The 11,607-nt window shown below is 46.0% G+C and overlaps 1 protein-coding gene across 2 annotated transcripts in view; it reads left to right on the top strand.

Moving 5' to 3' along the window:
• EXOSC7 (exosome component 7) overlaps positions 1–2,910 on the top strand; it is a 21,494-nt gene extending 18,584 nt beyond the window's left edge. Inside the window, exons 8-9 of one of the 2 annotated variants that reach the window (XM_085311890.1) lie at positions 374–468; positions 2,775–2,910. In XM_085311890.1, coding sequence (XP_085168016.1) covers positions 374–468; positions 2,775–2,790 — 111 coding nt within the window. In that variant the 3' untranslated portion in view covers positions 2,791–2,910. The remainder of the gene's footprint in view (positions 1–373; positions 469–2,774) is intronic. The other variant, XM_085311891.1, reaches the window with a different exon arrangement.
• The last annotated feature ends 8,697 nt before the right edge of the window (positions 2,911–11,607 follow it).

Below are 11,607 nucleotides of genomic sequence, written 5' to 3'. Positions count from 1 at the left end.
ACCAGAGAAGACATGGAAGAGTCCCTGTAGAACTTGAGATGGTACTTCAATGTGTGCTAGTACATTTCATTCTGTTGTAGCACAACTCATTTTTCTTGTGATAAAGTTACTGTTCTTATTTTACTATCGTCTTTCTTTGCTTCTTTATTGCATTTTTGATTTGCTCCTACCCCACGAAAATACTGTTACCTGGCTGTTGTTCACATCCACATGAGAATTCAATTTTAAACATTTCTTCAGGCTGTTCTCAAAACTCTTGAGTTCCAGTATAAATTCTCATGCCTGGGCTTGGCCTTAAGCATCAGACAGAAATGAGTTTTGAACTTTGAGTCAGAACAAAAATTAAATACTTAAAACTGTCTCTGTTTCCTAGAGATCCAAAACTAATATCAGCATAGCTCTAGTGAGGAATGCAGAAATTGGAGCCAAGCTTGAAAACAACTGTTTTCAAATGAAATTGCATGTTGAGTATGTAAGGCACTACTTTGTTTCATGGTGTGCATCCAGAGTGCTAATCTTAGTGTTACCAGTGGGCTATTTATTCGCATCTAGAGAAGCCACTTACTCCACTTAACATCTGGGCAGATGCAGAGGAAATTTACCTCCAATTTGGTATGCTAAAGAAACCAAACTTTTTTGATACGGACATCTGATATTCGTGTCTTCCTGATGGCTTTTGAGTCTAATTCTAACTAAACATCATAGAGGAGTTGAGGTTTAGGGTGTATGACTTCTGTGAAGACATGAGTGTTTTAAGTCAGATACAGGTTCACGGTGGAAGCATACTCCCATATAAATTATGTGATAGCTAAGTGAAGAAAAATTTTGATCAGAGCCTCTACTTTGATCATCCATCTCATTCCACACGGAGCTCTAGGAAATGAACTTCTGTAGTTCCAGAATTCAGGAATTACTTGTATAGCCCATCCCCCAAAGGTGCACTTGGGACCATATTATGCTCATCTAAGCATACATCAGAGATGTGTGTACAATGTAGCCCCTGAGGCCTTCAAACCTTCCTACTGTGCTTATGAGCTTTAGTGAATTTGTCCCTAATTGCTGGTGCAAGGATTTAAAGCCAATAAGGTCATTACCCAGTGAGTTGTGCTGTTTGTCACCTGCTTGGAAGAAGTATTCTCTCCTGGGTAGTGAATAGTTTGCTGAAAGAGTGAGAGAGGAAATCACACAGAAGAAAGATGTTTTCTGGGAGGCAGGAGATGATCTGTTTGATACTGCATCAGACTCAACACCTCAGCTGGAGAACCAAGAGGAAGAAGAAACACAGTGAATACCTGAGAATGTCCAGCGGAAAGGGTGCATAACCCTTGCTTGACACCTCCATTCCCTAGCGATTCAGTTGCAGGTTAGAAAGTGTTCAGTTTTCCCTGCCTGGGAGTGACAGGAGTTCCAGCCAGGACATACCTCTTAGGAAAGCAGCTTCACGGGAAAGTTTTGGGAAGCTGCTAAAATTGAACTTTTCACTGGGTTTGTCATCCATAAGGGGGGCAGGCAGGAGTGAGAGATTGACACATTGCCCAACACTGTTACCAGCTCTGAAGCTCTATGCAGAGCCCATTTCTCTTTGACTAGATGTGGGTGACGTTATCCTACGTTTGAGTACATCACCCCTCTGGACGCCAGAGTGCTTTTGTGAGCTTTGCCCCAGGGCTGAGCTGTGTGTTCCTGYGTGTCCCCTTTTTTTAGCATGACTCACACTGCCTAGGATTGAAATTAGGTACCCTACTGCATCAAAGCTTGTCTGAAATTAGAAATTTATCTTATTTTAAGGTTTATTTACCCACAGTGTTGACAAATGCCATCAGTAAGTGGCAGACAGCTTTGCRGGCCATTAGCTGTATGACAGATGTAGATTTAATTGGACAGATCAGGAGCTAATAAAATGAGTTAAATGTAATTTGACTTTGGCTTTTAAGAACAGGTGGGCTCTGTTCATCTCTGTACAGTCAGTACTTCAGGTCATTCAGAGGAATTGCAGGAAAGTTTTAAGGCACCACTGCTTTAAGATCTTTATTTCAGCATTTCCCAACATTACTTTTTCATGCAGCTTCAGCAGTATGATTGTGTGTGTGGAAAAGTGGGGGCTGATACCAGAACTAATCCTGGTGGATTTCCACTGCTGGGAGTTCATTTCTGTAAAGAAAATGTTCTGCTAATTTCTTTGAGGCCCCCAGACTGTACAAAATTTATCATAATGAAGAATCTGGCCTACAGAGACTGATTTGGTGATAAAGCCAGTGTGCATTTTAGGCTCCTAATACGAGACCAAAACCTCTGGCCATATGATGAAGCACTGAGCTAGTCTAAACTCACTCTTCAGAGTTTGAGTATGTTGAGAAAAGTTTGATGAACCTCTTATCAGTAGGTTTTCTTGCTGGGTCAGGTATCTCTTGTCCTCTGGCAGCTGTCATGTTGTTTCTTAGCATGTGTTGGCTAATYTGAATGTGTGCTTGTGTCTGATATAGATTTAACTTGTACTCCTGGACAATCCAGTGGTGCAGCAATCTGGCATTAATGATCACAGAATGCTTCTCTGCRGAATGGGAGCACTGCTTTTAGGCACACATTTTTTCAAAAATCAGATTAAGATGAGACGTCCACTATTATTTTTCTTAATTAAAAGCATGTTTTTCACATATCAGCTGGTATATATTAATCACTAAGGGGAAAATATTTGTCAAAGGAAATGTTCRATTTGAATTATCTTCCCATTAATAAGCATATCTCAGATTTGTTTTTCTTTCTTTGCATTGCAGACAGGAAAGAGAGTAGGCAAATCATTGCACACATCCCTACAGAAGATTTTGGATGAAGAGGAGAGTTTGGGGACCACGCGGCAAAAAGTTGGATTTCTAGGATGAGTGTTTATTAAATGTTCAAAACTCTTTTTAATTGATTGTGCAGTCTTGTCGTTTATATATGGAAAAAGGATATTTTTGTTCCAATACCTGTTTCCTTCCAGTGAACAGGCTTTTAAAATGCTACTGAGCATGAAGAAAACTACATTTAAATGGGAATAAGCAAATTGGTGATGCTTTCCACATGGATGAGTGTCTGCGCATAGGAAGCACAACAACAGCAATCGATATAATGCCTGGGAAATGCTTGAGTCTGTTTTCAAGAGTGGCTGGCACAGATTTCAGACCAACTGTTGTGTTTTAGAGCATGCGTGGGGATGTCCTCAATGCAGCACAAGCTGGATTTTGGGCCTCTTGGGATTTGTTTGTTCACTGGCCGCACAATTCTTTGTACCAAGAGTAAGAAAGCAGTGTCTGGTGGAAGTCTGCCTTCAAATTTTCTTATCTCTCTTTGAATAAAATGTGATTAGGTTTTACTATAAATGCAACATGGCCCCAAGTTTCCAGTTCATATTTTAAATCAAGATTTCTTTGCTACTAGAGCCCTGCCTTATCCCTTTTGCCAATGGGTACAATAGCTGAAATCTCATGGTAGCTAAGGAGAGAGGCATAGCTAAGGCAGAAGGGAAAATAAGTTAATTTTGAAGAATTCAATAATCTGGCTGGAGAATCGTAGTGGCTGTCAGTAATGAGTCTTTACATCCTGTGCTGGACAGCACTGCCACAGAGCTATTGCCTCATCTCTGCCACTGTCCTGCTAATTCCTGATCAGTAATAACATAGGAGATACCTGTGCAAATGCAGGTGTTTGCTGGATAAGGGCCAGAATAGAAAGGAAGACAACTGTATAGCTTCTACTAGGAGGAGTACCCTTGTCCTTCTGCTACGTTTTCACAAAGGCAGGTTCCAAATGGATTTCTTCAAAGTTGGGAAAGACAGGAAAAGCTGCCGGATCACCTGGGCTTCAAAGCAGTAGGTGCCCTGCACCAATTGGCAGGTATTGCAGAGGGTAAGAGCTCTTCCTTCTGTGGCTTAGGAAGAAACACAGGATGGGAGAGTCTAAAGAAGAAGTTATTTTTCAAGTAGTTGCACAAATATTAAAAACCACTGCAGTAATCCAGAAGTTGCTTGGGTCTTACTTGAGCTGACTTTGGTGAATTTCAGATTTTAATTTCCTACTCTCAGATTAAGAAGAGTCTGTTGACTATCGGTGGGAAGAAGGGGAAGGTTCTCTGCCAAAAGAGAATGCAAATCTAGGACAAAACATGGTACAACTTAATTTAATAATCACGATCACATTAAAATATATGGTAAGCTTCAGACTGCAAAATCTCTTCAACTCTTTCCCTGGAGCTGGCTAATGCAATTGTTCAAGATGACTATAATACCACTGTGTATCTGGCCTATAGGTAGCCACTATATTAAACTGTACAATGAACAGTCAGGTTAAAAAATAGAAACTGTGTCTGTTTCAAAGGGATGCTTTTTCAGTACTTTAAATAAAACAGGTTATGTAGGATATGGTAGTGCTTTGTAGTAATACAGGCAAGAAGTGACAATGGAAATATGTATAATCATCTTTAAACACTGCTACAGARTTATTTTACTTGGGGCAAAGACTAACTTAACAGACTCTTAGCAGATGTGGCCCGTTCCTTGCCATGCAAAGCTACTTGTAAGAGTGTAGAAAAAATGAAAGCTGTAGGAAGAAGAAATAAAAAACATTTACCTCAGATTTATCATAGGCACTTTTTTGTTTCATCACATTGTTTAATGTTCCAGAAAATAGTTAATCTAAACGAGGACTAGCCTTAAGCCACAGCTGTTCTCTGAGTAGCTGTTGCTTGTTTTACTGTAAATTTGTGGTTAGGTACCAGAAGACTTCCCGGAGTTATTTCTGGGGTGAATGTTGTAACATGTTARTTAATAATTGGTGTGCTTCTGCATAGCCTTCCAGCTGAATGGAGGATCTCCAGATACGTTGTAAGTTACTAATGATAGTGGTGGCTCTATTGTAAACAGGTTTCACATCCCTTCTCCTTTTAAAAGTTTATATATATATATATATATATTTTTTATATATATATATATATATATTATTATGAGAGCTAGGGGAAGAAAACTTCACCCTGTTCCTAAAGGCATTAACTGACATCTCTGAGGAGGTGAATGTGCATCCATTCCCTCTGTGCTTCTTACTAGGGAAGGGAAACACTCGGTTCATCTGGGATCCAGGCCGTGTGCTCAGGTACCTGAGAATCCATCTCTACTTTCAACACAGGGAAGCCTGGGGAGCAGCTGTGCATACAAAAATGGTTGCCTCAGTCACAAAATACTGGGGACMAAAACTTCCTCAGTCAGTAGGAGAGATGTTGTGAACTGCTGTGTTGCAAATGTCAGCAGTGCCTCCTCCCACCCTGCATATCCTCCCACCTGTGCTTCTGTGGGGTCTGCAAGCAGGCACAGAATGAAKGGGGGGGCGGTTAAAGGACCTCTTAAAGGTCCTACTCCTACCATTTAATGGCAGCTAAAAGCAGTGGGATGAAGGCTGACCCCCATTCCAACTGGGGCTGTTTCTACCCCTGAGATGTAAATAAAGAGTCTAGCCAAAAGCATTACACAGCTTTCACTTGGTCTCAGCAGCCCCTGGAGAGTTGCTGCTACCAACCCATATCCCAAATGGATAAACAAAGCTCTGATAGGGGGGAAAAGGGGCCTACAGCTATCCCAGTTGACACAACATCTGCCAARAAATATTTCAGACTGTGGTTCTCAGGCATGTTAAGGACTATGCTGCTCATTTCTATTTTCTTAGCTYTGCTTAACCCCTCCCTTCCACCCCCAAACAAAAATAGCAGTTAGAGATTTTTAATAGAAGCTTCAACCAAGACTGCTCCTGTTCCCATTTGGGCTGGTGGAAAGTTCCATGTGTTGCTGTGCAGATATTGCCACGTTTTCATTGACTCAAGTCCAGTAGAACTAAGAGGAAACATCTGTGGAGCAGGATAGCTCAGTGTTTGTCCCAGAAATTTTTAATTGCTTGTGCTGGGAGTGTCAAGTGACTGAAAGCTGTGTATTAGAGCCGAGRAGTCCAGCAACTCCTGCTGGGCTTTTGCTTGTGCTGCCCAGGAAGCACACACTTGCAATTTACCTTTTTTTTTTTCCTCCTGTATATCGCTGCCTAAGGTCTGTTTGACGATTAGGGCTCCCTTGAAGCAGAAGAGGGCTGTGCTGTAGGTCCTTGAATCTGTGATTTGCTTTCACGCACCTCCAGACCTATGTTTGTGCTGAGGGTGACRTTCACCAAGCTAGGGAGCCTGATCAGCTGGTGTTTTGCAGCTCTAGTAGCCATTCAACATTGGTTTAGTTTGTTTAGTTTTTAGTAAAAATGGTTTAGATTGGGAMGGAGAGGGAGGCTTGTTTTGGCTGAAGATTGGAGGCAAAGGGGAAGAGAGAGGGTCCATGCCACACACTTAGGCTTTAAAAATTTTGCTTCAGCAGAGCAGTTGTAACACATTTTAGCTGCAACCAAGTTTGTAGCTAAAAGAGAGCTAGCGGCTCTCTTTTGTGGCTCCCCGGGGACGTGAGTATGCAAGTATTTTTGGTTTGKTTTTTTTGAGGGACTCGACATTCTGATTTGACACAGATAATATCTCACGGAGCTTCTGCATTTTCTCTGTAGAGAAACAATATACGATATAAGTAGGAATTAACTGGGACTTACGCCTCCATTTAGAGTTTTTCTCTTAAACTTCAGCAGACACCACCACCAGTGGGATRTTCTCCAAGCCCTGCCATGACACTAGTTTACTTTGCATGTGAAAAGCAACCACTGGGCGCCAGGGTTGGGGAGAAAAGGCAGCATGACTCTGTCACTGGCGAGACCTGGGAGGAGAGAGCTCTGATCCTTACCCCAGAGCCTTGCAGGCTGCTTTTCCTCAARCATTCGTTGAGCAAAACACCAGAGCAGGCCCAGAACCGGGTGGCATACGGGTTTACTTCTCAAATTTACGGAACTATATTGCCTGTAGGACATGACAGCTGTGAATCAGGTCTTCTGCTGAGCCTCCTCGGCCACAGGCTAWGATGATGGGAGCAATGCATCAGGTCACGTATGCCTGCTGTTTTTCTTGCCATAGTTGTGCTCCGGGGAATGGCTAAGYGTGTCTAAAAACACCAAAGAAGGTTAAACAAGGTCTCTGCGGCGAATGGCTGCTGGAGGCGTGCGGGGCAGCAGTTATTTCCAGCCACRACCAAGCATAACGCTTTAAAGAGAAGCAGGTCTCCGCGGGATGTCCCTGTCTCCGGCCATCACACCGCGCTCATCCTTCGGGGCGTGAAAAAGCAGAAATCGGTATTCCTTCCAGGGTAGGGTAGTGGTCGACATTTCAAGATGACAGTGCCCGGGCCACCAGTGAGGGACCTGAGTCACATGTGCCTTGTTTTCAAGGCATTTCAGGGACTCGCAAAACAGGAAAAAAAGCAAACCTAGGCAGGCAGGGTGCTTCGTTAGGCACCCACCTACTCACAAAACATGCTTTCCTTTTTTTTTTTTTTCATTTTTTTAATCAGGCACACCCAGTAACAAGGACCTTTTTCCTGTCCCTGCAAAACAGTGCTAGGCTCTCAACTGGGCTGCTGCTGCTGACTCTCCAGCGGTGCTTTTATACACCATTTCATCCACTGGAACGGTTTAACAAGGCCAAGGTTATCCTAAGAGCTCTGAACATTTCCGTTGTCGTCCTGACCTCAAGACTAGGACAGGATCAGCAATGCCGGCACCCCAGAGTGCCCATGTCACGGCGTTCGCAGATCAGGTTTGATCTCCCCGATTTAGACTCAGAAGTTCATAGTTACTGAGGCCCCTCAGCTAGTACCTTGGGAGGGGTGAAAAGGGAACGAAATCTTGGCCATTTTGTGATGTACAGAGACCCTCTTCCGCCCAGCTGGCGCGGCAGGGCCGGCTTTTCTGGAGCCGCTGGGTGTGCTCGCAGACAGTTCTCTCCCTAGACGTTTTCTCGCAGTGTTTCGGCAAATGCTAAGTTTTGCTTTTGCYGTGCTTGGCCACCTTAGGGGTTCCAAAGTCATGACTTAAGTCCTGCTTCTCTYTGTTGCTCCTAGAGAGAGACCAGCTTTAATATGCTGATGGTTTTTGAGAGCATGCTACGCACTGGGAGGGTAGTAAAAGGTTCCTTTCTTCCTGCCGTGTGATCACGCAAGCCTTTCTCTAAACTCAWACAAATTAAGAAATTCATAAGGCTTATGCTGAAGTTCTCTTGCAATCCCTTAATTCAGCAACCACAGCTACGTGAAAGGAAACCAATCAGTCAAATATGAGAAAGATTTGCAATCAGATCGTAAGCTGGCAGCACTGCTATCTGCTTTGCTGGTGCTAAAATTCGGACTTTTATTTCGACAATTAACTTCACTTCTGCTGGTGCCRAGACAGTTTCTTGCCACCTGGCTAAACTGCTCAGCAACCTTATGCTACTAGGAATTTCTCCAGAGTTCTAGTATTACATTTAGACATTTGACTACAGTTTTCCAGGAGCTGGTCAGACATTTAGGAGGACATGGACGGCAGGTACATGAAAAAAAAGGCTGTGACGGAAGACAGAGTTACCCCTAGCCCGCAGCAGTCTGGATGCTCCAAGCAGGAGGGRAGGCAACTACTTCCGTGCAGCCCCTTCTGGAAACGGGAGGATTTTGAGAGGCTCCTAGCGCTTGAACTCGAGCTCTCCACGTTTGGCTTAAACTGGACTCAATTTAAGGCCCGCGGAGTTGCTTAGACACAGATCCTTCTGCCATGTGGCCTCTGGAGAGCCGTGGGGTAGGGAAGCGGCTGTGCTTGCTGCCAGATACGGGGGGAAGGTCCCTGCCCAGGCTCAGAGCCAGTTTCCCAGTGCTGGCACGGGGTGCACTGTTTGGGCAAAGCTCTGGCTCCTTCATTTTCCCATCATTGTCCTCAGGAAAGCCACCCGTTTCCTCAACTATTATCGCGTTCTCCATCTTGATCGGTCTCAAAAACCATGGATTCAGCTCTTTCCATTCTAACCTGTTCTGATGTTGTTTATGCTGGTGGAAATCAGGAGCCCTTTCTCAGCTTGGCAGCACCTGCTCATTCCCTAGGAACCAAATCAAAATAGTCTCTGATCTCGCTGCCCATTTCCTTGCCTAGCTGGGCATGAATTCACAGGTCTGCAGTGTTGCCAGAAGGATCCAGCTTCCCTTCATGGTCTTATTCCAGCCACTGTTTTGCTAACTGAAATCCCTCCAAATTCAGCATCCCAGCCTATTTCTTGGGTTTCCCAAAGGCCACGTAAACTTTTCTGACTGCTTCCCTTCACCTCCAGCTCACTGCTCTTTCTTCCCTGCAGCCCTGGGACAGTTTCCCTAAGCATATTTTCTTTTGCACTCTTTCATCTCAGTTAAAGGGAGTTACGGCCTGTCTGACCAAGAGACCAGGCGTGAAATAAGAGAAGTAAAGTACTTTTCACAGAATCATAGAACGGTAAGGTTGGAAGGGACCTCTGGAGATCATCTAGTCCAACCCTCAGCATAGCCCCATATGGGGACTGAACCCACAACCTTGGCATTAGCAGCACCACACTCTAACCAGCTGAGCTAAACCTGCCCCTCTTTTACTTTAATGGGAAGTAGAATTTGTAATTCCACAGGTTTAAATAAGCATGGACGCAAGTGAGTTTCTTGGCATATTATAATATTCCTCCCTCTTGTTGATCCCTCCATAAAGTAACTGTCTCTTTCCTTCCCCGGGAGGTAACACCTCCTCTTCATCCCTCAGGTGAGGATTACCTTGCCCCTCCATCCTCCTAGGCCTGTGAATAAGCGTGAATCATCAAGCGCTCAAAAGCATTGTATCTGGCCAAGGAACCAACTTAGAAAAGACCACTGATATCCATGTTATTTGATTCGCACTACAGCCTCCGGTCTCAGGAGAAGCCCAGACAGGGAGTGATGGGCAACGGCCTTGTGCTCTTTCCCACAGCACTTCCCCATAAATGTCCCAGTTCTGGACACAGGCCTGGGGCAGCTCATCACACGTTGCAGCAGCACATCAGTGTGGTCCTGTTGGGTGAGTTCGTGTGTGTTTATGAGCTGTTAGGACGTCAAGGATTTCTTCAGTCTATTTAAGACAGAGCTGTGGCAAAGCCTCCTTTCAGATAAGTGCTACAATCAGACACAAACCTTTTAAGCCTCTTTATTCTTTYTTTTTCTTTTTTTTTTTTCGCTCCAAGACTAAAACTCTGGTTATGGTGCTTATGGGAAGTCCCACCTGAGACAAACCCAGAGCAGGGCCGCGGGCTGGCGGGAGAGACCCTTCTGATGCCCAGGCTGGTGCTTTTGCACGGGGACCACGTGTGCTCAACAGGGCTGCAGTAAAGCCCTCTCACTCCTGCCACATCTCCCCAGGCTGCTGTTCGCACCATTGGGTGACTGGTGGCACCTGTGGCGACAATAGACACCTCCTGGTGGAAAYCACAAGCTTCCTCAGCCCGAAACACCAGCTCTCAAGCAAAGGAGGACGGCGCCTGGCGCGACGAGCACGTTAGCCAGCGACACCAGGGAGCCGCAGAGCGAAGGTAAGCAAAGCAAGGCCCCGGGAACACGCCTCCGGGCAGCTCTTGGCGGAAAAGCCTGGCACAAGCCAACGGCGGGAACAGCTCGTCTCAGCCAGGCAGGACCGCTGCAGTAGGCCCATGCTGGGAGAGGTGTTGAGGATCTTCTGCCAACTCAGACGCTGGTCTAGGCAGTGCAGAAATACAACRTCCCGGCTGGCCCCTGCCACCCAGAAACCCTGCGGTTAGGAGCAGCGTCGGCTGACTCCTCATCGGAGCCATCTAATTAATTTTACACACAGCAGCAAAGAGAGAATTTCATTTTTTCCCCCAGTAGGGCAGAACACTTTAATTTAAAAAAAGACAAGSGAGCAAATCTGGAGCCAAGGAAAACCAGGAGGTGCTGAGCTGACCAGAAGTACTTTGGATTAGCAGATGCTGCCCGAGTATTGAGAGAAGGGACCGTGTGYGCCCGTGTGTAGGGTCTGGGATCTCTTGGGCTCTATCTGATCTCGGGGTGGTCCAAGAGGGAGGATAGTAAATCCCAACAAATATTTATTGTTTTGCTTAAATACGTGTGGGACTGTGTGTGCGTGGTAAAGAGGCACGAACAGCAACCGCTGCCGCTACGGCGGGAGAGGCTCGTGCGGCGGCCGCGGCACCCCGTGCGCTGGCGGTGACCTCGGCAGCTCCTCGAGCTGCTCCGAGGCCTGCAGGGAACCTGCGGGAGGGGTGAGGGGAAGGGGGCTCCCCTGGGGAGCGTTTCGGCCATCCCCAGTTGAGCTCGCGCCCCTCACCTGTCACAAGCCTAAACAGCTGTTCTAGACACCAAATCAAGACCCGAATCTCAGAGCACGTTCGGACCTCTAATCCCTCAGGTGGCCCCTGGGAAGGCCCCACATACGTAGCTGGGCTCGTTGCAGCGAACACGAGGCRTCATCGGGCTTTTCAAGGCCACCGAGTCTCGCTAAGCAGCTCAGCGCTTTTAAAAACCTGASCTCGAGACCCTGAGGGTTGCCTGCCCCGCTGCCCGCCGGGCTGCCTGGGTGCAAAGAGCACCCGAGCTTTGGCTCCAAGGGGAGCGAGCGCCGTCCTCGGGAAGGCACGCCGCAGCCTCCCTGCGCCCCGGACCCCGGCTCCGGCCCGGCTCC

The sequence above is a fragment of the Rhea americana genome, unplaced genomic scaffold (genome assembly GCF_003343005.1).
Source record: "Rhea americana isolate MKP2758 unplaced genomic scaffold, rheAme1 scaffold_35, whole genome shotgun sequence".
Lineage (NCBI taxonomy): Eukaryota > Metazoa > Chordata > Aves > Rheiformes > Rheidae > Rhea > Rhea americana.
The sequence above is the reverse complement of the archived record's forward strand: the minus strand, read 5'-3'. Positions and strand labels throughout refer to the sequence as shown.